We start from the raw sequence: 24657 nt of genomic DNA on the forward strand, positions 1-24657 counted from the left end.
TGCTCACTCTGGGAATTCTGTACCCACTAGTGTCAGACTGATCAATCACGTGATATCTCTTTGGCCCTGGTTGATATGACACAATTCCTTGGCTAAAGTTGCTCAACTGTGCACCAGCCTACCTCCTGCCCACCTGGTAGTTGAGGCAGTGGACTATATTTATTGTAAATAAAACTTGTGTTTTTCAAAAGTATGATCTCATTTATGCAGAGAAAATCACTTGCTGTCTCTAGGCTGCCCATTGAATCTCAGAAAGTTCCCTTGATTTGTCAAAAAAGGAAGATAAACAAGCAAACAGAAAAGTCTCAAATCACTTAAACTTGTGTGACAGTCGGAACTGTCATTTAAAAGGTTATTAAATAATCTTTTGAAGATGCAACAGCTTTAGAGCACAGATAAAGTAACTCTCCTCACTTCTTGCATTTGATACCGATTAACAATATAGCTTAAAAAAAACAGACCAATGCTAACTCACTGGTCTGTGATTATCACCCCAAGATGAAGAATTCAAAGTCTGATCACTCCTGCTATTAAATCAAGGCAAATGTGTCTTTCACAGCTGATAAGATAACTTTCTATTACAACACTTACATAAATTTCTCTGATTTGTCAATTGCAAAACTGGTCAAATTCACCTGATAATGCATCTGGATCATTTTAAAGAATAAGGATTAACAAGACTACATTTCTGCCTCCACTAACTTTAGTTCTAATTCCAAAGACAATTTGCAAGGAGAACAGCCACTGAAATATAAAACATCATTGATACCAACCTGTTTAGACTCTAATATAGCAGAACACAAAGTGCTTCAGTGGAGTGCACAAAACAATTTGACACCAAGCAGATGAACCAAACCCTAAGGACAGCCTTGTAGGATAAAGTAAAGGCGGAAAAGAATAATAATAAATGAATTCTAGGGGTTTGGAACAAGACAGCTGCATGACAATAGTGCAATAATATAATTCAGCATCAACCAAGGTGGCTGCAGATATTTCTTAAGAAAAATATGAATGCATTTTGGCTATTAAGAGATTCATGTGATATGGGATTAGTACAGGAAAATAGCACCAAGGTGGAAGTTCAAAGTTCTAAGTACATTTATTATCCAAGTATGTATACTAGGTTCCAAGGTTGTCAAGCCGAGGAGTGGTAGTGGGGACAAGCTCCCACTACCAATAAGTGCGCCTCTAGTAGCCTCTGACAACCAAGTCCAACTCCTGGCCTTCTCGTGTGGCTTAGCCTCTAAGCCTGGCCGAACTGTTTCTACTGACAGGAGAAGGGGCAAAAGCGGGTCCTAGCACCTTAAAACCCAGTGCTTTGGGTAGATGGAGCTCATCAGCCTGGGAAGGCAGTCCATCTAAGAGAGGGAAAACTCTTATTTCAAAACTCTGCTGCCTTGCACCCTCTGATTACAAACCTCTGCTGCCTTGTGGCCATACCCACTTATGGGAAAGGCTTTGGGAGTAAACCCTGAGGACAAATCTGGAGCTGGAATCTCTAAAGCAGTCCGATGTTGTCTTCAACCTCGCTCTGGCAACTCCTGCGACGTCAGTGGTGCCAAGCTGTATCAGCCCTTGTCCTTCCCTTGGACAACATCGGTGGTGTGGAGAGGGGAGACTTACTGCTTGGGCAACCTTGCCCAGGCCTGCGCCCTGGAAAGGACACTGCAAGACTTTCCAGGCGCAGATCCATGGTCTCGCGAGACTAACAGATGCCAACAATATATACAACATACAACCTTGAGATTCATCTTCTTGTAAGCAGTCACAAAACAAAGAAGATCAATAAAACCCGTTAAAAACCCCCACACAACAAAGACCTTGCTGAATGGTGGAGCAGGAGCCAGGGTCTGAATAGTCTGTTGCTGCTTCTAGTTCTTAAGTTCTTTTACACATAAGCATAAACTACATCTTAAAAAAACACATAAATGAAAAATATCACAGTTTGAGACAGGTATGGTTCAAACCTTGAATTATCATTAAAAAAATCAACAGACACTGGTTATCTGAAACACCAGAGATATTCAGTAGGTCAGGCAGCTTCTGTGGAACAGATTCAGCTTTCATTCTGTAACGCTTCCTATTGTTCTTGAAAATAAGTGGCAAGGCTGAAGTGTTGCTCTCCTTCCAGGAACAGAGCAAGTGGGAAGGAAAAAGCTGCAGAAGGTGGAGATCAGAAGGTCAGGAAGCAACTATGCAGAGAGAAACAGAAGCACTGTTCTACACTGACTCAGTTTTTTTTCTCCTCCACAGATACTGCCCAGTTGCTGAGTTATCACCATCATTCTCCGGTGAACAGAATGAAAGATTACTCATTGTGCATGTGAGGGTATATTTTAAGGCATAATGAGGGGCAACTTGTGCCTTCTCTCTCAAACACAGGATGTCAGATCAACCTGAGAAAGGTGAGAAAATTAATTTAAAAAGTGGAAAGCGATTCTGTATGTGATATTTGAAGTTTGAAACCACCCTTACTTCAAACTGCATTGAATTTTGCTCAGCCCAGTCACACTAATATCTGAATTATTTATGAAGGCAGCATTTCCACTTCTCTGTTGGATTTTCCTTATTTATTGGGAGTTCAAGGAAGGTCACATGCTAAAGTGAATGCGTCTCTTGGCCACTATATTTAGCATAAGCAATACAAGTTGGAATGGAAGAATGTTTGTTAAATGTGAAGTAATGCATTGGGAATCCACAGGGAGTTGGAACAGGAAGATTAGCTCCACTCACTGGGATTCAGTGGAGCAAAGCTGACCATGGGCCATATTTTATCAAAACTATTTATGCAGAGAGCAGATTAGTGATAAGTATGAATGCACTTTCACTTCTAATAAATATGAAGATCCTGCAGAATAAGATTTTTTAAAAACAGTCTCACCATAATTCCTTGGTGACTTCATTTATTAACTGGAAATACAAGTGTTTATTAGAATGCTCATCAGTGATTACTGTCTTATGCCAGTGACAGAAACATAGATCAAGGTCTCCATTTGTTACATATAATGTTACTAAAGTAAAAGAGGAAATGAGAAAGACCTGCATTTTGGTAGCACCTTTCACATCTTTTCTAGAGAGAGCATTCTAGACATAATGAATTTCTTTTGAAATGCAGTCAAATTGCATTTTCATCAGCTGCTATGATGTTGTGGGAATGGCAGCCAGTTTGCACATCACACACTCCCACAAACTGCAAGGCGATGATGGCCAAGGTATTAGATTGTGTTTATTTTGACACCATGTGATTGAAAATGTACTTACTATGGAGTGAAACATGATAGCAACCAGTTCCCTGTTACTTCACCCAAGCTGGAAATTTGATCAGGCACTAATTGCATCAAGCGTCAACAAGATTTTCATGCCAGTGAGACATCAAATTACCTTGCGCAAAATCCCTTGTGGAACATTCCTATTGGTTCATTGCAGAGAAAGTCAGATAATCTTGCCCCTGGAGCAACCATCTGAGGTCCTCAGGCTACCAGGTTTTGTGAGCCAGCCAAAGTAAAACACATATTTAACTTCTGTACTTCAAGGAAGTGCTCATAACAGTAACGACCTCTGATTACTGATTTCCACTGCAACCTGTTGGCTCCAGCTCCTCCTCCACACACCCCCAGTCTCTGGTCCTGAGGGATCTCAGGGGCCTGATAATCTCTACCCTTCCTACCCAGACTGAGCCCTCATTTGGCCAACAGTTATTCTTCATTCTTTCCCTCTGCTTCCATCTGATCACCAACCTTTCCCTCTGTTTCCTCAATGCCATCCTACTCTCTTCGGACATCTTGTCTGATTTCCAACCTAATCCTGGATCCGAGCACTTTGCTGTTCAATGATGTGAATACAATGAGCTCTGATGTATGTTTTATATCCACTTCAGAGAACTATCATTCTTTGTTTTAAAATAGCAGCTGGGCTGACCACCACTGGCGGTACTTCAGATACTGGCAGCCAAAACTCTTGCATCCAATTAGAAATAAATAGGGATTACAAGATTTAACAAAGACAGTATATAATGTGTGCAGCAATTATTCAAGAGAGGAATGAATGACAATAAAGGCCTGTACTACCAATGAAATTCTGCACACCAGAGTTCCCAAGGAGACATTGGATTGCGCAGCGAGTGGGGACAGTCGGGACATTCTACACACCGCAGTTTCCGAGGAGACACTAGATTGTACATAATTAGCTATTTGGCAAGGGTTAAAAGAAGTTAGGTTTAACTGAGTGGCCATTGTAGGAGTGATCATAGCGAGATTGGGCCAGTGTTAGAGTGGGATGCTCAGGCTTTGGCACATTGAGGTTTCGGAGAGGGGAGCTGAGAGCTGGAGGCTGTAGGTAAGTTTTTTCATTTAAATTTTCTTTATTTCTTATTGCACAGTTAGAGCGGTGGGGATGCAAAACAGGATAATGGAATGCTCCTCTTGCAGGAAGATGTCCAGTGTTCCTGAAAACTACACACGTGAGAAATGCATCCAGTTGCAGTTGGAGCTGGGTGAACACATCATTTGGGAGGTTGAGGACGTACGTGGAGATAGTTACACCACAGGTAACTGGGTGACTGTCAAGGGAGAAAGGCAGCCAGTGCAGACTACCCATTCAACAACAGACACACTACTTCGAATACTGTTGGTGGCGGGGGATGGGGGTGGAGGGTTGACCTAGCAGAGAAAAGCCACAGCAGTCAGGTCTCTGGCACTGAGACTGGCTGTGTGGCTCAGAAGGGAAGGACAGAAAAGAGGACTGCAGTCATGATAGGGAATTCCATAGAGAAGCAGACAGAAGATTCTGTGATACCAAGATGGTAAGTTGCCTTGCAGGTGCCAGGGTCAGGGATATCTTGACATTCTAAAGGGGGAGGGAGTGAACAGCCGGATGTTGTGATACATACTGGTACTAAACTCACAGATAAGAAAGGGAGGAGGTCGTGAAGAAAGTGTATAGGGAAGACCTCCAGGGTAGTAATCTCAGTGTCTAGCACCAGTGAGAGTAGGAATAGAATGTTTTGGCTGATGAATGAATGGCTGAGGAATTGGTGCAGGGGGCAGCACTTCAGATTCTGGGGAAGGTAAGATCTGTACAAAAAGGATGGGTTACACCTGGTGCCACCATAGTGTATCGGTTAGTGCAACACCTTTTAGCTTGGGGTGTCGGGGTTCGTGGTTCAATTCTGGCACCTTCTGTAAGCAAGTTTGTATGTTCTTTTCCATGTGCATGTAAGTTAATTGGTGATTGTAAAATTCTCCTGAGATTAGGCTAGAGTTCAACTGGTGGGTTACTGGACAGCAAGGTTCAAAAGGCATGGGGCCTTTCTCTAAATGCTGTATCTCTAAATAAATAAATAAACTAACCCAAAGGGGACCATTATCCTTGCGGGAAGTTTGCCAGAGCCTTTGGGGAAGGTTTAAACTAATTTGGTAGGGGATGGGAAACGAAGTGATAGGGCTAAGGATGGGGTGGTTGGTGTAGAAGTTGATGTAGTTTCCAGTGAGGTAGTGAGGAAGGACAGGCAGGTGATAGGGCAAAATTGCAGTCAGTAGGATGATTTGAAATATAACATAGGAGCAAAATTGAAAACGGTGATGAATACAGTACTGAAGATGTTCTATTTGAATAGTATACAGAATAAATAGATGATCTTGTAGCACACTTAGAGATTGGGAGATGTGACGTTATGGGCATCACTGAATCTTGGCTGAAAGAAGATCACAGATGGGAGCTTAACATCTAAAGATGCACATTGTTTCAAAAGGAGGGGTGGGGTAGGTCTATTGGTAAAAAATGAAATCAAATCCTTAGAAAGAGGATTGGAAGATGTAAAATCCTGTGAGTAGATTTAATAAACTGTAAGGTAAAAGGACACTGATTAGATGCCATATACTGGTCTCTAAACAGTACAGAGGATGCAGGCTACAAATCACAACTGGAGATAGAAAAGGTTGTAAAAAAGGCAATGTTGCGATAATCATGGGGGCTTTCAATATGCAGGTAGATTGGGAAAATCTGAGTGGTGCTGGATCCCAAGAGAGGGAATTTATAGAATGCCTATGAGGTGGCTTTTACCAGTAGCTTGTGGTGGAGCCCACTAGGAGAAAGGCAATTCTGGATTGGGTATTGTGTAATGAATCAGATTTGATTATGGAGTTTAAGGTAAAGAAACTCTTATGAGTCAGTGATCATAATATGATCAAATTCACCCTGTAGTTTGAGAGGCAGAAGTTGAAGTCAGATGTATCAGAACTACAGTGCAGTAAAGGGAATTACAGAGGCACGAGAGAGGAGCTGGCCAAAGTTGATTGGAAGAGGACACTAATGATGGCAGAACAGCGTAAGACTAGAATTTCTGGGAGAAATTTGGAGCCCAGGATAGATGAGTAAGTATTCTAAAGGGAGGATGACGCAACTGTGTGTGACAAGGGTGTGCCAGCATAAAAACCAAAGAGGGGGCATATAGACACATAGAAAACCTACAGCACAATACAGGCCCTTTGGCCCACAAAGTTGTGCCAAACATGTCCCTACCTCAGAAATTACTAGGGTTACCCTTAGTCTATTTTCCTAAGCTCCATGTACCTATCCAAAAGTCTCTTAAAAGACCCTATCGTATCCACAAAAAAAATACAGCAAAAAAAGCCATAAGGAGAGGAAAGGTGAGCTAGTCAATAATATAAAAGAGGACACCAGGAATATTTTTCAGATATATAAAGAGTAAAATAGAAGTGAGACTGCACATCGGACTGCTGAGAAATGATGCTAGAGAGGTAGTATTAGAGGACAAAAAAAAGGATGGACAAACTAAATAAATATTTTATGCCAGTCTGCACTTTAGAAGACATTAGCAGTATGACAGAAATTCAAGAGTTGTCAGGAAGAGGAAGTGAGTGTAGTTACTCTTACTAAGGAGAAGGTGTTTGGGCTGCTGTAGGGTTTGAAGGCAGATAAGTCACCTGGACTAGATAGACTACACCCCAGGGTTCTGAAAGGGGTACCTGAAGAGATTGTGGAGGCATTAGTAATGATCTTTCAAGAATTACTAGATTCTAAAATGGTTCCAGTGGACTGGAAAATTGCAAATGTCACTCCACTCTTCAAGAAGGGAGAGAGGCAAAATAAAAGGAAATTATAGGTTCGTTAGCCTGATTTAGGTGGTTGGCAAAATGTTGGAGACCATTAGTAAGGAAGATGTTTCAGAGTACTTGGTGCCCCAAAATAGGCTGGTCAGCAAGGTTTCCTTAAGGAGAAATCTTGTCTGATGAATCTGTTATTCTTTAAGGAAATAACTGCCAGGATAGACAAAACGAAAGAGTCAATAGATGTTGCTTACTTGGATTTTTAGAAGGCCTTTGAAAAGGTGCCTCACTTGAGTCTGCTTAACATGATATTACAGGAAAGACACTAGCATAGACAGAAGATTAGCTGTATGGCAGGAGGCAAAGAGTGGGACTGAAGGGGGTTGGTTGGCTGCTGGTGACTAGGGATTGGTGTTCAGACTGCTTCTTTTCATGTTATATGTCAATTGCTGCCCTACTTGTGTCACCCAGCATATGTTTACATTAATTTCATTCAGGGTTCCAGTTAAATTACATATATTCATTTATTTTTCATTTCTATATTTTAGTTATATTTCATTAAAACAGTAAACTTATCATGGTCTATTCAGAAATGCCTGTGGCCCCCACTCTCTTGTTCTTTATTTGTGGCCCCTATGAAATCAGGCATGACCCCTGGGAGGCCATATAGCCCACGTTGAGAACCACTGGATTAGAATATAAAAGCAAGAATGTAATGCTGATGCTTTATAAGGTCAGATTGCACAGAGTATTGTGAGCAATTCTGGGACCCTTTTCCAGGGAAAGATGTGCTGGAATTGGAGAGGTTCATGAGAATCTTTCCAGGAATGAAAGGTTTAATGTTTGATGGTGCTGGCCTGCACTCTGGAGTTTAGAAGAATGGGGGGAGGGGGGATTCTCATTGAAACCTATGGAATATTGAAAGGCCTAGATAAGTGGATGTGGAGAGATTGTGGAATCAAAAAGCATTTTTACCCAAAGTTCTAGGAATACTGAAATTTTAAATCTTAGAACATAGAACTTGCTCATTTGAGTTTTGCTTTTGCAGGAAATATACAGTACATACAACTTTTACAAAAACTCCACTCCCTTGCCTACTAATGGTTACAATGGACATCCACTTCCTTCTCACAAAATACTGGAGGAACTCAGCAGGCCAGGCAGCATCTATGGAAAAAAGTACAGTTGATGTTTCGGGCTGAAACCCTTCGGCAGGACTGGAAAAAAAAGCTGGGGAGTAGATTTGAAAGGTGGGGGGAGGCAAGAGAGAAACACCAGGTGACAGGTGAAACTTGGAGGGGAAGGGATGAAGCAAAGAGCTAGGAAGTTGATTGGTGAAAGAGACAGAAGGCCATGGAAGAAAAAAGGGGGGTGGAATAGGAGCACCAGAGGGAGGCGATGGGTGAGCGAGGAGATAACATGAGAGAGGGACAAGGGGACAGGAGATGGTGAAGGGGGGAGGGGGGAGGGGTGGAGGCATTTCCAGAAGTTTGAAAAATTAATGTTCATGCCATCAGGTTGGAGGCTACCCAAACGGAATATAAGGTGTTGTTCCTCCAACCTAAGTATGGCTTTATCCCGACAGTGAAGGAAGCCATGGATGGACATATTGGAATGAGATCGGGAAGTGGAATGTGTGGCCACTGGAGATCTTGCTTGTTCTGGTGGACGGAGTGTAGATGCTTGGTGAAGTGGTCTCCCAATCTACGTCAGGTCTCACCGATATACAGGAGGCCACACCAAGAGCACCAAACGCAGTATATGACCCCAACAGACCCACAGGTGAAGTGTCACCTCACCTGGAAGAACTGCTTGGGGCCTAGAATGGTAGTGAGGGAGGAGGTGCAGGGGCAGGGGCAGGTGTAGCACTTGTTCCACTTGCAAGGATAAGTGCCAGGAGGGAGATCAGTGGGGAGGGACGAATGAACAAGGGAGTTGTGTAGGGAAGCAGAAAGTGGGAGTGGGGGTGGGGGAGGGAAAGACGTGTTTGCTGGTGGGATCCAGTTGGATATGGCGGAAGTTTCGGATAATTATGTGCTAGACATTGAGGCGACCCTCTCCCCTCCCTCCACCTTTCAAATGTCCTCCTCAGCTCTTTTTCTCCAGTGTGCCAAAGGGTTTCAGCCCAAAATGTCGATTTTACTCTTTTCCATAGATGCTGCCTGGCCTGCTGAGTTCCTCTAGCATTTTGTGTGCATTGCTTGGATTTTCATCAGCCTCCGCATCCAGCACATAATTCTCCGAAGCTCTTCCGAGCCTGTTTCTTTGGCAAGTACTCTCCACCCAGCATCAATGACCACAACTCCCATGTTCAACCCTGCTCCTCTTCCTGGACACCCCACCCTGGTCTTCTGCCTGCTCTAGACCTTTTCATTGCCAAATGTCAACGAGACATCAACCTCTCAACAATTCCAACCCCGCTCCTTCTGAATGCTCTGCTCTCCTCTCCCTCTGCACCAATCCTACCCTCACCATCAAACCCACAGATATGGAAGGTGCTGAGGTAGTCTGGCATACTGACCTCTACCTTGCTGAGGCCCAGTGCCAACTCTCAGACCTCCTCTTACTTACCCCTCGAACAGGACCCAACTAAGGAACACCAGGCCATTGTCTGCCACACCATCACTGACCTTATCAGCTCTGGGGATCTCCTATCTATTGCCACAAACCTCAGTTTCCACACCCTGCACCTCAAATTTCTAGAAACATAGAAAACCTACAGCACACTACAGGCCCTTCGGCCCACAATGCTGTGCCGAACATGTAGTTACTTTAGAAGTTACCTCGGGTTACCCATAACCTTCTATTTTTCTAAGCACCATCTACCTATCCAGGAGTCTCTTAAAAGACCCTACCGTATCTACCTCCACCACTGTTGCCAGCAGCCTATTCGACGCACTCACCACTCTCTCCGTTAAAAACGTACCCCTGACATCTCCACTGTAACTACTTCCCAGCACCTTAAACCTGGGTCCTCTTGTGGCAACCATTTCAGCCCTGGGAAAAAGCCTCTGACTATCCACACAATCAATGTCTCTCATCATCTTATACACCTCTATCAGGTCACCTCTCATCCTCCGTCGCTCCAAGGAGAAAAGGCCGAGTTCATAACCTATTCTCATAAGGCATGCTCCCCAATCCAGGCAACATCCTTGTAAATCTCCTTTGCACCCTTTTTCATAGTTTCCACATCCTTCCTGTCGTGAGGCGACCAGAACTGAGCATAGTACTCCAAGTGGGGTTTGACCAGGGTCCTATATAGCTGTAACATTACCTCTCGGCTCCTAAACTCAATCCCATGGTTGATGAAGGCCAATGCACCATATGCCTGTGCCTCCTACCCAAGATGCACAAACCCTCTTGTCCTGGTAGAGTCATTGTTTCAGCATCTTGCTGCCCCACTGAACTCATATCTGCATACCTCAACTCTGTTTTATGCCCCATAGTACAGTTCCTTCCTACCTACATCCATGACACTTCACACTCACTAGAATTTTTCAATGATTCAAGTTCCCTGGCCCCCATCATCTTATTTTTACTATGGAAATACAGTCCCTATACACCTCCACCCCACACCAGAGAGGTCTCAAAGCTTTCAGTTTCTTTCTGGACACCAGATCTAACCAGTTCCCCTCCACCACCACTCTCCTCTGCCTAGTGGAATTTGTCCTCACTCTATACAATTTCTCCTTTGGCTCCTCCCACTTTCTTCAAACAAAAGCTATAGCCATGGGCACTCACATGGGTCCCAGCTGTGTCTGCCTGTTTGTCAGCTATGTGGAACAGTCCATGTTCCAATCCCACACTGATGTCCGTCCTCCACTTTTCTTATGCTACATCAACAGCTGCGTTGGTGCTGCTTTCTGTACCCTTGTTGAGCTTGTCAACTTCAACAACTTTGCCTCTAACCTCCACCCTGCCCTCAAATTTACCTGGTCTATTTCTGACACCTTCCCCCCCTTTCTCAATCTCTCTGTCTCTATCTCAGGAGACAGCTTATCTACTGATTTCTATTATAAACCCATGGACCCTCACAACTATCTGGACTATACCTCTTCCCACCCTGTTATGTGTAAAAACACCACCCCCTTCTCTCAATTCCTCCATCTCCACCACATCTGCTCTCAGGATGAGACTTTTCATTCTAGAACAAAGGAGATGTCCTCCTTTTTCAAAGGGCTTTGCCTCCTCCACCTCAACACTGCCCTCAACTGCATCTCTTCCATTTCACATACATCTGCTCTTACCTCATCTTCCCACCACCATACTAGGGATAGGGTTCCTCTTGTCCTCAACAACCACCCCACCAGCCTCCATGGACTTCCGCCATCCACAATGGGATCCCACCACCAAACACATCTTTCCCTCCCTCCCACTTTCTGCAGGGATCACTCCCTAAACGACTCCCTTGTCCATCTGTCCCTCCCCACCGATCTCCCTTCTGGTACTTATCCTTGCAAATGGAACAAGTGCTACACCTGCCCCTACACCTCCTCCCTCACTACCATTCAGGGCCCCAAACAGTCCGTCCAGGTGAGGCGACATTTCACCTGTGAGTCTGTTGGGGTCATATACTGTGTCTGGTGCTCTCTGTGTGGCCTCCTGTATTTGGTGAGATTCGACGTAGATTGGGAGACTGCTGCGCCGAGCATCCTTGCTCCATCTGCCAAAACAAGCGGGACCTCCCAGTGGCCAGCCATTTTAATTCCACTTTCCATATATCAATCCACAGCCTCCTCAACTGTCACAATGAGGCCACACTAAAGTTGGAGGGTCAACACCTTGTATTCCATCTGGGTAGCCGCCAACCTGTTGGCGTGAACATTGATATCTCTAACTGTCGGTACACCCTCTGCTTCACTAGTCCCCATCCCCTTTTCGCATCTTTCATCTCCAGTCCTGCTGAAAGGTCTCAGCCCAAAACGTTGACTGTACTTTTCTTCATAGATGCTGCCTGGTCTGCTGAGTTCCTCCAGCATTTTGTGTGTGTTCCTTGTTAATACTGTAAATACCACTCAATGTCAGGAAACTTTACTTACCAGCCTTTTGATGACTCTAAGTAGAAGTTTCTGCTGTTTTGGATCTCTTCTACATTTCAGTGCCTCTGCAAGTGAGTGCACATTTTCAGGAGATAGGCTGTCTTGATTTTCACCTCCATACAGCTGAACAATGAGGGACAGAGACTGCAGAGAACTCTCCTGCACGTCTAGGTCATCACTAGAGAGCTGAAGATTGACAGGGGCTAGTTAGAGCACAATTTAGATTAAGCATTTCTTACAGAGTAATGATTCCCTTTTCAAAACTGCGCCCACATTCTCCTGTGATTGCACCTCCTCTCATAGGAAAAGCGAATCATTTTTCCTTTAATGTTCCTGGTAATTATAATATTAATCTTCAATTTAAGCCAAACTATAGTTTCTGTCCTGAAATACATTGATAGATTTGCAGCCTTCACCCCTCACTACATTATAAAACCTGTTTAATTTTAAGCTTAATTACTTCTATTGTAGGTCATGAATTGTTCATCCTGTTTCTGCCTGGCCATGAAAATGTCTAGCATATTATGACATATTTGCAGCATTTGTAGTATTTTACTATTGGGGAAATACCATTCTTATAGATTGTCTAGTGAAAGACCTGTCAATATTGTCGAGTTGAGTGGAAAGGGAATAATTTTTCATCCCAGGGTTTGAGGAGGAAAGATGGTAAAGCTGGTACACCAGTCTATTTTGTTTTGAGGGGCAGCACACTGCTCTGGGTTGCAAGGACGTGACTGGGGACGAACCCAAGTGCAGGACACAGGCATGGAGACAGAGTCGTGAGGTGTTAGAACCATCGCGAACGTGGAACAGGTATCTGGGAGAGTTTACACGGAGACAAGGTTTACATGGAATATCCAGGAAACGATGTGGAGCTTAGAACTGACAGTCCTAAGGAATCAGGAAACGTGGTTTACTCAGACTAGATTCGACCAACGGACTGGCAGCCCATTGCTGTGACTCTAGGGATTTTATCCTGCATTCCCTGATGGAAAGCAGGTGTGCTGTAATTAATGGAGCTGGGAACAATTGGGAATCAGATGAGGTGATTAAGGCCCAATCAAGGAGATAATAGCAAGATGGGGGATTGCCAGACAGGACCACGGCAGTACCTCCCCCTCAATGGGAGCCTCCAGGCGATCCTCTAGACTTGTCCGGATGGTCCTGATGGAAGTCCTGGATGAGGGAAGGGTCCAGGATGAAGGAAGCAGGGTACCCAGGAACGCTCCTCTGGGCCGTATCTTTCCCAGTCAACCAGGTATTGGAGGCTCCTGCCCCACTGGCACACATCCAGTAGTCGCCGGACTGTGTATGCCGGATGGTTGTTGATGATTCCGGCAGGTGGAGGGGTTTTGGTTGGAGGATACAAGGGACTGACAGAAACTGGTTTTAATTGGGAAACATGAAAAGTAGGGTGGATGTGCAAAGCCTTAAGTCGGACCCTGTGGGGTTGATGATACTTTTGACCTCGAAAGGTCCCAGGAAGCGAGGGGCGAGTTTCTTAGGCTGGTTTTTAAGAGGGATTACTTTGGATAAAAGCCACACCTTCTGCCCAGGTTGATACTCAGGTGCAGGAGTCCGATGGCGATCAGCAGTCCTTCAGTTGCGATCAGCTGATTGGAGCAGGGCCGTGCGTGTGTCCTCCCAAACCTCGCGGCACCGATCGATATGGGTCTGAACAGACGGTACTGCAATCTCCACTTCTTGTGCGGGAAACAGCGGGGGTTGGTACCCAAGGGAGCACTCGAAGGGAGATTGTCCAGTGGCAGTACTAACCAGAGAGTTGTGGGTGTACTCTACCCACACGAGCTAGTCACTCCAGGTAGACGGGTTATTGGTTGTTATGCAACGTAGCACTGCCTCCAAATGCTGGTTGACCCATTCTGTTTGCCCGTTTGTCTGAGGATGAAAGCTGTATGACAGGCTAATGGAGGCACCCAGGACTTGGCAGAAGGACTTCCATACCTACAAGACAAATTAGGGACCCCAATCAGACACAATATCCGCAGGAGTTCCATGGAGGTGGATGACGTGGCGGATGAGAAGGCCTGTGGTCTCTTGTGCCGAAGGGAGTTTAGGGAGGGCTACAAAGTGCACTGTCTTGGAGAATCGGTCTACCATGGTGAGTATGGTGGTGTTTTTGTGTGAAGGGGGTAGACCGGTGACGAAATCTAGGGTGATGTGCGACCAAGGACGACCAGGGACAGGTAGGGGACGAAGCAATTAAGCAGGGTGCCAGTGGGAGGCTTTTCCACGGGCACAGACGGAACATGCAGAGACATAGCAACAGGTATCCGCCTCCATGGAAGGCCACCAAAAGTGTCTTTTCAGGAGAGACAGTGTCCGATCACTCCCGGGGTGGCAGACGAACGAGATGTGTGCCCCCACTGGAGAACCTGATGGAACTGGGCACAAAAAGGTGATCGGCGGGACCGCTGCTGGAGTCAGGGTCATCCCGTTCAGCCTCTTTTACTATAGACTCAATCTCCCAAGTGAGGGCTGCTACCACACAGGATGGTGGGAGGATGGTCTCTGGGCTGGAATTGTATTGGCAGGAGAGTGTGTCAGGTTTCCGTTCTTGGTAAGTGAGAGAAAACTTGAATCGGCCAAAAAATAATGCCCAACAGGCCAGGTAGGAGTTCAAACGTTTGGCGGTCTGGACATATCCAAGGTTCAAACAATAAACGGTTGTTTCGCCCCCTCCAGCCAGTGCCTCCATTCCTCCAATGCTAATTTGCCGCCAGTAGCTCCCGGTTCCCCACGTCGTAATTCCGTTTGGCGGGGACAGCTGGCGAGAAAAGAAGGCACAGGGATGAAGCTTCTCATCTGGACTTGATCATTGGGACAGAACTGCTCCCACCCCAGAGTCGGAGGCGTCAACCCCTACAATGAATTGGCGGGAGGGGTCTGGTTGGGAGCAGTTGTGAACCACCTCTTCAGGTCACTGAATGCCTTGTTCTCCCATAGTCTCTGAAGGACTTGATGGACATGCTGAATGTGTTTCTGGAGGCTGCTGGAGAATATCAAGATGTCATCTAGGTAAATGAACACAAAGTGGTTAATAAAGTCCCTCAGCACATCATTGATCAGGGCTTGAAAAATGGTGGGGGGATTGGTGAGGCCAAACAGCATGGCCAAGTATTTGAAGTGGCCTAATGGTGTATTAAATGCTGTCTTCCACTTGTCTCCCTCCCTTATCCTGACAAGATGGTAGGCGTGACAAAGGTCCAACTCCAAGAAGATGGTGGCTCCATGAAGTGGTTCAAATGCCAAGTTAATGAGGGGCAGTGGGTACTTATTTTTAACGGTTATGTTGTTGAGGCCTTGGTAATCAATACAGGGGTGAAGCGACCCATCCTTTTTCTCTACAAAGAGAAACTGGCGCCCATCGGGGAGGATGAGGATCGAATAATGCCCGCTACGAGGGACTCACTAATGTATTTCTCCATGGCCTCTCTCTCAGGTCAGGACAAGTTAGATAGGTAACTGGTGGGTAACAAGGCCTTGGGGAGAAGGTCGATAGCGCAGTCATACGGCCGGTGAGGAGGCAAGGAAAGAGCCTGTTGTTTGTTGAATACCTGTCCCAGGTTGTGGTATTCTGCAGGAACTCTGGATAAGTTGAGGGGTTCCAAGGCAGACGAGGTCACGGTAGCCTCCGTAGGGGATGGAGCTGACTGCAGGCAGGTGGCAAAACGGGCTCCAGCTGGCTATCCTCGCAGTTGACCAATTGATATGGGGATTGTGGTGGTTCAACCAGTGGTACCCCAGAACTACAGAGGCTTGAGGAGAATGGATGAGATTTAATCATACCTTCTCTCGATGGTTTCCGGACAGAATCAAGGTCAGGGGTGGCGTAAAGTGGGTGACTTGAGCCAGTAGTTTTCCATCCAGCGCCCAGGCCTCCAGAGGGGTAATTAATGGCTCCCGAGGTATTCCAGCCTGGGAGGCTATGTCCTTGTCCAGCAGATTTCCCTCAGCACCAGAATCCACCAAGGTGGATAGGGACAGGGACTGTTGTTGATAGGTCATGGTAGTGGGATCTGCATCCGCGTTTGGGGAACTGAAGGTAGTGTCGTCTGATTCACCAGAACAGTAGGAGCGGGAGCTCTGTGAGGAATGGAAGGAAGAGAGAGGTTAGGCTGGTTGAAGATGGTAAAACGGGCCTTGGGGTGACCCAAGGAACGGGTCAGATGGTCTCGAATTCGATTATCTAGCCTGGTGGCTAGAGAGACCAAGTAGTCCAGGCTGTTCGCGTCATCCCTTGTCGCTAATTCATCTTTTATCTTGTCAGAGAGACCCCGTTGAAACGCTTCCCGTAGTGCCTCATCATTCCATCCGGAGTTGGCCGCTCATGTTCCGAGCTCTATAGAGTATTCCGCTATGCTTCGCGAGCCTTGACAGAGTCAGTAGGCGCCTAGCGGCGTCCTTACCATGAATGGGCTGTTCAAACCCTTCCTCATTTCAGAGACGAAGGTGGAGAAGGAGGAACAGACCTCTGGCCGGTTGTCCCAGATCGCGGTGGCCCATGATAAGGCATCCCCTGGTAACAGCCCCATGATGTACGCAATTTTTGATCTGTCCGAGCTGTACGTACGTGGCTGTTGCTGAAAAATCAGAGAGCACTGCAGTAAGAAAGCCCGGCACTTCCCTAGGTCCCCAGTGTTCAGGTACGTACGGCTCTCGAGGTGATTGTGGGCCAACCCAAGGAGAGTAGCCACCTCAGACTGTGCAGTTTGGTCAGACAGGGGTCGTGGAAGGAACAGAGTAAGGTGGGGGGGGGGGGGGGGGCGGATACCCGGTCAGCCTGCTCACTGACCTTCTTTACATCTTCCGACTGAGTATGAAAATTTTTCATGATTTCTCCGAGCAGTTGATCATGCAAGCCCAGTAGGGAGCCCTGGCTGTCAAGGGCCTGTTGCATGGGGTCCGTGTCCGCCAGGTTCATTCTTGGCCAGTTCGTTCTGTTGCAAGGACGTGGCTGGGGATGAACCCAAGTGTAGGACACAGGCATGGCAGCAGAGTTGTGAGGCTTTAGCACCATCATGAACGGGGAACCAGTATCTGGGAGAGTCTTTACACAGAGACAAGGTTTATGTAGAATATCCAGGAAATGATGTGGAGCTTAGAACTGACAGTCCTAGGGAATCAGGAAACGTGGTTTACTCACACCAGAGTCAACCAACGAACTGGCAGCCCATTGCTGTGACTCTAGGGATTTTATCCTGCATTCCCTGATGGAAAGCAGGTGTGCTGTAATTAATGGAGCTGGGAGCAATTGGGAATCAGATGAGGTGATTAAGGCCCAATCAAGGAGATAATAGCAAGATGGGAGATTGCCAGACAGGACCATGGCACTCTGGGTGTTAAGCTATTAAAATGTCAGAGTAATCAACTGCCCTGATCTTAGTCAGATGTGAATCATAGAAATTCATGGCTTAGAAGGAATCCACTCAACCCATCATGTACATTGTGAGCAAAATAGACTTTAGATTAATCCTACTTCCTAGGTCTTTTTCCTCGTCCCTGCAGTTCATGGTTCTTCAAGGATTCATTCAGAGACTTTGTAAGTATGATAAGGGTTTCCTCCTCCCTCATCCTTTCTGGAGTTCCAGAACCTGACTATTTGTTGAGTAAAGTATTTTTTCCTCAACATCCCACTACAATTAATTTAATGTCTTCACTCAAAGGGTGGTGAACCTTTTTGGAATTATCTATCCAAGAGAATTGTGAAGGCTCAAACAATGATAATATTTACAAAAGAAATGGTTAGATGTTTGTGTACTGAGATAAGTGATGGATATGAAGTTAATGCAGGGCAGTGATGCTGAGGAAGATTATCAGTATGGAGGGTCTCCCTTTGCATCTATTTCTTGAGTTCATATGTTCCAGCTTAAACCTACCCCTTATGATGTTATTTTGTATTCTGAAGACTTCAGTAACATCTCCTTCACTCCCATTCCCTTTTCCACCAAGCTGGGAATCTACCACTCAATCCACAGCCCTAGTTACAGTGGCATGTAACTATGAATAGTTAAGTGAGTAGAAGACGAACTGATCTCCAGAAGTCACAAAGTTACAGAAGAAACATTCTTTTCAACATTTTAAGCAAGGTTGGTGTATTATTTTTGTTTTGTACAATTTTAGAGTGGTGGAAAAAAAGGAAAGGAGCACCATGCAAAAGTTTGGGCACCCCAAGAGATTTGAGCTCTCAGATAACTTTTACCAAGGTCTCAGACTTTAATTAGCTTGTTAGGGCTATGGCTTGTTCACAGTCATTGTTAGAAAAGGCCAGGTGATGCAAATTTCAAAGCTTTATAAATATCCTGACTCCTCAAACATTGTCCCAACAATCAGCAGCCATGGGCTCCTCTAAGCAGCTGCCTAGCACTCTGAAAATTAAAATAAATGATGCCCACAAAGCAGGAGAAGGCTATAAGAAGATAGCAAAGCGTTTTCAGGTAGCCGTTTCCTCAGTTCATAATGTAATTAAGAAATGGCAGTTAACAGGAACGGTTGCTAGAAAGGCAAATCAAAACCCCTGTTTGACTGCAAAAGACCTTCAGGAAGATTTAGCAGACTCTGGAGTGGTGGTGCACTGTTCAACTGTGCAGCGACACCTGCACAAATATGAACTTCATAGAAGAGTCATCAGAAGAAAACCTTTCCTGCATCCTTACCACAATATTCAGTGTCAGAAGATTGCAAAGGAACATCTAAACAAGCCTGGTGCATTTTGGAAACAAGTCCTGTGGACTGATGAAGTTAAGATAGAATTTTTGGCTGCAATGAGCAAAGGTATGTTTGGAGAAAAAAGGGTGCAGAATTTCATAAAAAGAACACCTCTCCAACTGTTAAACATGGGGGTGGATCGATCATGCTTTGGGCTTGTGTTGCAGCCAGTGGCACGGGAAGAATGAATTCAATTAAATACCAGCAAATTTTGGAAGCAAACCTCACACTGTCTGTAAAAAAGCTGAAGATGAAAAGAGGATGGCTTCTACAACAGGATAATGATCCTAAACACACCTCAAAATCCATAATGGACTACCTCATGAGGCGCAAGCTGAAGGTTTTGCCATGGCCCTCACAGTCCACCGACCTAAATATCATGGAAAATCTGTGGATAGACCTCAAAAGAGCAGTGCTTGCAAGATGGCCCAAGAATCTCACAGAACTAGAAGCCTTTTGCAAGGAAGAATGGGCAAAAATCCCCCAAACAATAATTGAAAGACTCTTAGCTGGCTACAGAAAGCGGTTACAAGCTATGATACTTGCCAAAGGGGGTGTGACTAAGTACTGACCATGCAGGGTGCCCAAACTTTGCTTTGGGCCCTTTTCCTTTTTTGTTACTTTGAAACTGTAAAAGATGGAAATAAAAAAGTAATCTTGCTTAAAATATTAAAGAAATGTGTCATCTTTAACTTTATACCTTTTGGAAATCTGGTCATCTTTTACTTGCTTAGTTATTCACAGTAACATAAATTTTGACCAGGGGTGCCCAAACTTTTGCATGCCACTGTGTGTGATTCACCAGGACCCTATATTCTACAATTCAATGCTCAATACTAATCATTCAAGAATTAAGTTCTATATGCTCTCAACCAGAGAATTTAGGCTCACAAATGAACAACCTGATAATATGAGGTTTTCCACTGAGGTTGCATGAGACTACAACTAGAGGTTATGGGTTAAGGGTGAAAGGTGAAATGTTTAAGGGGAACATGATGGGGAAGTTCTTTATTCAGAGGGTGGTGAGAGTGTGGAATGAGCTGCCAGAGCAAGTGCTGGATGTGGGTTTGATTTCAATATTGAAGAGAAATTTGGATAGGTACATGGATGAGTAGGGTATGGAGGGTTATGATCCTGGTACAGGCTGTTGGAACTAGACAGATTAATGGTTCAGCACAGACTAGATAGGCCGAAAGGCCTGTTTCTGTATTATGGAGTTCTATGACTCTACATTGAGTAGGTATTAAGAGTAATACTTGACAGTGAGTCCCTAACTTCAAAGACAATGAAAAGAAAGAAGGGAAACTGGAAGGAAAGTTGGAACTGATATTTTCATCAAGCAACTATTTACCAGCTTCAAAATTTGTTAAGTAAAAATTGTTCCTAAACTGAATTATTTCTCTTGACTGCAAATAGAATGATATGCTTCGATTTAACTGAAGTCATTCTTCATATAAAATTATACAGATTTTAAATAACTGTAGCCACTCCTTTGTGGAGGACTAGACACATGATTGAGGCCACAAGAGTGACAACAGGAACTGTAGATCTCTCCATGTTTGTTCCATGTTCCAGTGACTGCTGGTGGAGTCAAATCAAAACTGTGATTGAATACTCTTCAAGAACATGTTGCAGTGTCAGCCAGCCACTGAATCAGTAAGCATTCTTAATTTATTTTATGCTGGTTTCCACTGCCCTTAGATGATTTGCAAAAATAGGATGTACCACTGTATTTAATTTAATTTTATCTAAATTTGAAAAAAGAACAAAAATAATGTTTGTCATTAGAATCATAGTTATATGGCCCTTTGGCCCATCTAGTCCGTGCTGAGCCATTTAAACTGCCTACTCCCATCGACGTGCACCTGGACCATAGACCTCCTTTCCCTACCATCCATATACCTATCCAAGCTTCTCTTAAACATTGAAATCAAGCTCACGTGCACCACTTGTGCTGACAGCTCGTTCCACGCTCTCACGACCCCCTGAGTGAAGAGTGAATTATAGTTTAAAAGAACATAATTTATCTGAAATCTAACTGAAAATTTTAATTTCTGCTGATTCTACCTGTGAACAAGTTCAGTACATGTACACTTTGGCCAAAATCTCCTAAAGATTTCTTTGTACTAGAAAGGAAACAATTTCTTACCAGTTGAATAAGCAGGTTAATTAAGTTTGTCAAGGGTTTGTTGATAAGCAGAAGGTCTTCAGCAGCTTGGGTGTCCCTTCCCATGCCTGATTTTTGTGCCTTGGTGAGAAAATAGAAATAATATATTACAGTATTTCCTCTTTTGAGGTACAAATGAGTGGCAGCAGTGGTGAAAAATGTCAGTGGATGATAGCGAGAAACATGCCATAGCATTTTCAGGATGGTCAAAATGTTTCAACCCATAATTAATTCGCTGTTCATCTATGGTCTTTTATCAATATTTGCATAGAAAAAGTGATCATCATTTGGCAACTTTTCAGACAGTGAAACAGTTCAAATAGAAACTGGGTGGTAACAAGACGAGCATTTATGCCTAGTGCACACAAGCATTTGTGTAATATGAAGGAAAGCAGTGATCTCATATGAATACATTTAGAGTTAGGAAATTCAAAGCAGTTGAAAAATAAATGTTGGCAATGATAGAAAGCTTTAAGATATTTTAATCAAAAATAGCCTCTGACACTTGCTTTTGAAGACTAAATGTCAAGAGAATCAGAATCAGGTTTAATATCACTGGCTTATGTCATGAAGTTTGTGGTTTTACACACAGTGGATTCTAGTTAATTGGGATACATTGGGACCAGTACTTTTTGGCCCAATTAAGTGGCTGTCCCAATTAGCTAAAGTTTCATGGAAATAATTTAAAGGCATAAAAAAGACAAACTACTGCTTAACTAAATAACCACCTATATATTTAAATAAAGTACAGAACAAATTAGAATACTACCTATACCTCTACAGTACTATAAAACTGTCTATTAGTTCCTGTTAGTTATCAATGGAGGAATTCATCTGAACAAAGTCAGCTCAGACACCGAGTGCAGATAATGGACTGCCTTCATACAATGATTGCATCCTCCAAATCTCCATTTTCATTGTAACATTGTTGATAGCCTCAAATTCTTCATTTCTAGTGAAACTATTTCCTTTCCACTCACAGCCATTTCTGGCATTTCCAAGCCTGAATGCTTGGTGAGCAAACAGTTCTGAACCGTCCAACTCTCACCATCTCTCAGTGGTGAGCTTTTTGATCACAGACACAAACAACTGATACTATTTAAAAACTGTTTGTTCTAACCATGGTGTACTGTCTAATAGCCAACCAAGTGCATGTGACTGATGCTAGTTAGAAATTGTTCGGCAACAACCTCCTGCCCCAATTACGCGGTATAGTTTCCCAAATAAACAGATTTTTTAAAATTTAATTTTTGTTCTTTAAGAGGTGTCTCAAATAATTGGCTGCCCTGATTAACTGACGGCCAAATTAACTGGAATCTGCTGTATGAACAAGAGAAAATCTGCAGATGCTGGAAATCCAAGCAACACACCCAAAATGCTGGAGGAACTCAGCAGGCCAGGCAGCATCTATGGAAAAAGGTAGTTGATGTTTTGGGCCAAGACCCTTCATCAGTCTCGAAACGATGTTATTACTCTTTTCCACAGATGTTGCCTGGCATGCTGAGTTCCTCCAGCATTTTGTGTGTATTGCTTGGAATCTACTGCATACATACTGTAAATTAAATCAAATCAGTAGTGCAAAAAGACGAGGAGAAGCAACACTGTGGCAGTGTTCATAGGTTAACTGTCAATTCAGAAACTAATGAGGGAGTCTACATCGGTTAATTGTCCATTCAGAAATCTGTTGGTGGAGAGGAAGGAGCAATACTGAGATAGTGAGGATCTATTTAGAAATCTGATGGCAGATGGGAAGAAGCTGTTGCTAAAACACTGCATATAGATAGATAGATACTTTATTCATCCCCATGGGGAAATTCAACATTTTTTCCAATGTCCCATACACTTATTGTAGCAAAACTAATTACATACAATACTTAACTCAGTAAAAATATGATATGCATCTAAAATCACCCTCTCAAAAAGCATTAATAATAGCTTTTTAAAAGTTCTTAAGTAGTTTACTTAGATACATTAAATACAATCAACCCCGGCACTTTAACATATCTTACTCCTGGCGGTTGAATTGTAAAGCCTAATGGCATTAGGGAGTATTGATCTCTTCATCCTGTCTGAGGAGCATTGCATCGATAGCAACCTGTCGCTGAAACTGCTTCTCTGTCTCTGGATGGTGCTATGTAGAGGATGTTCAGGGTTTTCCATAATTGACCGTAGCCTACTCAGCGCCCTTCGCTCAGCTACCGATGTTATACTCTCCAGTACTTTGCCCACGACAGAGCCCGCCTTCCTTACCAGCTTATTAAGACGTGAGGCGTCCCTCTTCTTAATGCTGCCTCCCCAACACGCCACCACAAAGAAGAGGGCGCTCTCCACAACTGACCTATAGAACATCTTCAGCATCTCACTACAAACATTGAATGACGCCAACCTTCTAAGGAAGTACAGTCGACTCTGTGCCTTCCTGCACAAGGCATCTGTGTTGGCAGTCCAGTCTAGCTTCTCGTCTAACTGTACTCCCAGATACTTGTAGGTCTTAACCTGCTCCACACATTCTCCATTAATGATCACTGGCTCCATATGAGGCCTAGATCTCCTAAAGTCCACCACCATCTCCTTGGTCTTGGTGATATTGAGACGCAGGTAGTTTGAGTTGCACCATATCACAAAGTCCTGTATCAGTTTCCTATACTCCTCCTCCTGTCCATTCCTGACACACCCCACTATGGCCGTGTCATCAGCGAACTTCTGCACATGGCAGGACTCCGAGTTATATTGGAAGTCTGATGTGTACAGGGCGAACAGGACCGGAGAGAGCACGGTCCCCTGCGGTGGGACCATCTTCACATTCTGTACCTCCTCCTTGATGGTACCGATCAGAAGAGGGCATCTCCTGGGCGATGGGTGTCCTTAATGATGGATAGCATCTTTCTGAGATATTGCCACTTGAAGTTCTCCTGGATGCTGGGGAGGCAAGTACCCATGGCGGGCCAAGCTGGGTTTGCAACTTTCTGCTGCTTTTCCTGATCCTGTGCAGTGGCCCCTCCAAACCAGTGATCCAATCTATTAGAATGCTCTCCACGGGATATCTGTAGAAATTTGCTAGTCTTTGCTGATATACCACATCTCCTCAAAATCCTAATGAAATGTAACCACTCTTGTGCCTTCTTTGTAATTGCATCAATATGTTAGGCCCCCGATCAATCTTCAGAGATGTAGATACCCATGAATTTGTAACTACTTGCCCTTTCCACTGTTGGTTACTCGATGAGGACTAGAGTGTGTTCCCTCAACTTTCCCCTTCCTGAATCCCCAATCAATTCATTGGCCTTGAGTACAAGGTTGTTGGGACACCACTCAACTAGCTGATCTACCTCACTCCTGTTTGCCTCCTTGTTACGTCTGAAATTCTGTCAAAAGTGGTTATATCATCAGCAAATTTATAGATGGTGTTTGAGCTCTGCAGTCGTGGATGTAGTGAGAGTAGAGGAGTGGGTTAACCATGCATCCTTGAGGTGCGCCAGTGTTGACTATCAGTGAGGAGGATCTGTTATTTTCGATCTGCACAGACTGTGGTCCCTGTTGAAGAAGTCAAGGATCCAGTTGCAGAGGGAGATATAGCTTTGGAGCTTGTTGATTAGTACTGAGGGTATGATGCTGTTGAATGCTGAGCTGTAATCAATAAACAGAAATCTATTGT

The 24657-nt window shown here is 44.3% G+C and overlaps 1 protein-coding gene across 4 annotated transcripts in view; it reads right to left on the reverse strand.

The window, feature by feature from the left end:
- The window catches only part of ulk4 (unc-51 like kinase 4), a 730951-nt gene that overhangs the window by 118342 nt on the left and 587952 nt on the right, over positions 1-24657 (reverse strand). For all 4 annotated transcript variants that reach the window (XM_073072965.1, XM_073072962.1, XM_073072961.1 and 1 more), the window contains 2 exons: positions 20985-21083; positions 12107-12292 (listed from right to left, as the gene is read on the reverse strand). In XM_073072965.1, the coding sequence (XP_072929066.1) occupies positions 12107-12292; positions 20985-21083 (285 nt within the window). The remainder of the gene's footprint in view (positions 1-12106; positions 12293-20984; positions 21084-24657) is intronic.

The sequence above is a fragment of the Hemitrygon akajei genome, chromosome 20, assembly GCF_048418815.1.
Source record: "Hemitrygon akajei chromosome 20, sHemAka1.3, whole genome shotgun sequence".
Taxonomy (NCBI): Eukaryota; Metazoa; Chordata; class Chondrichthyes; order Myliobatiformes; family Dasyatidae; genus Hemitrygon; species Hemitrygon akajei.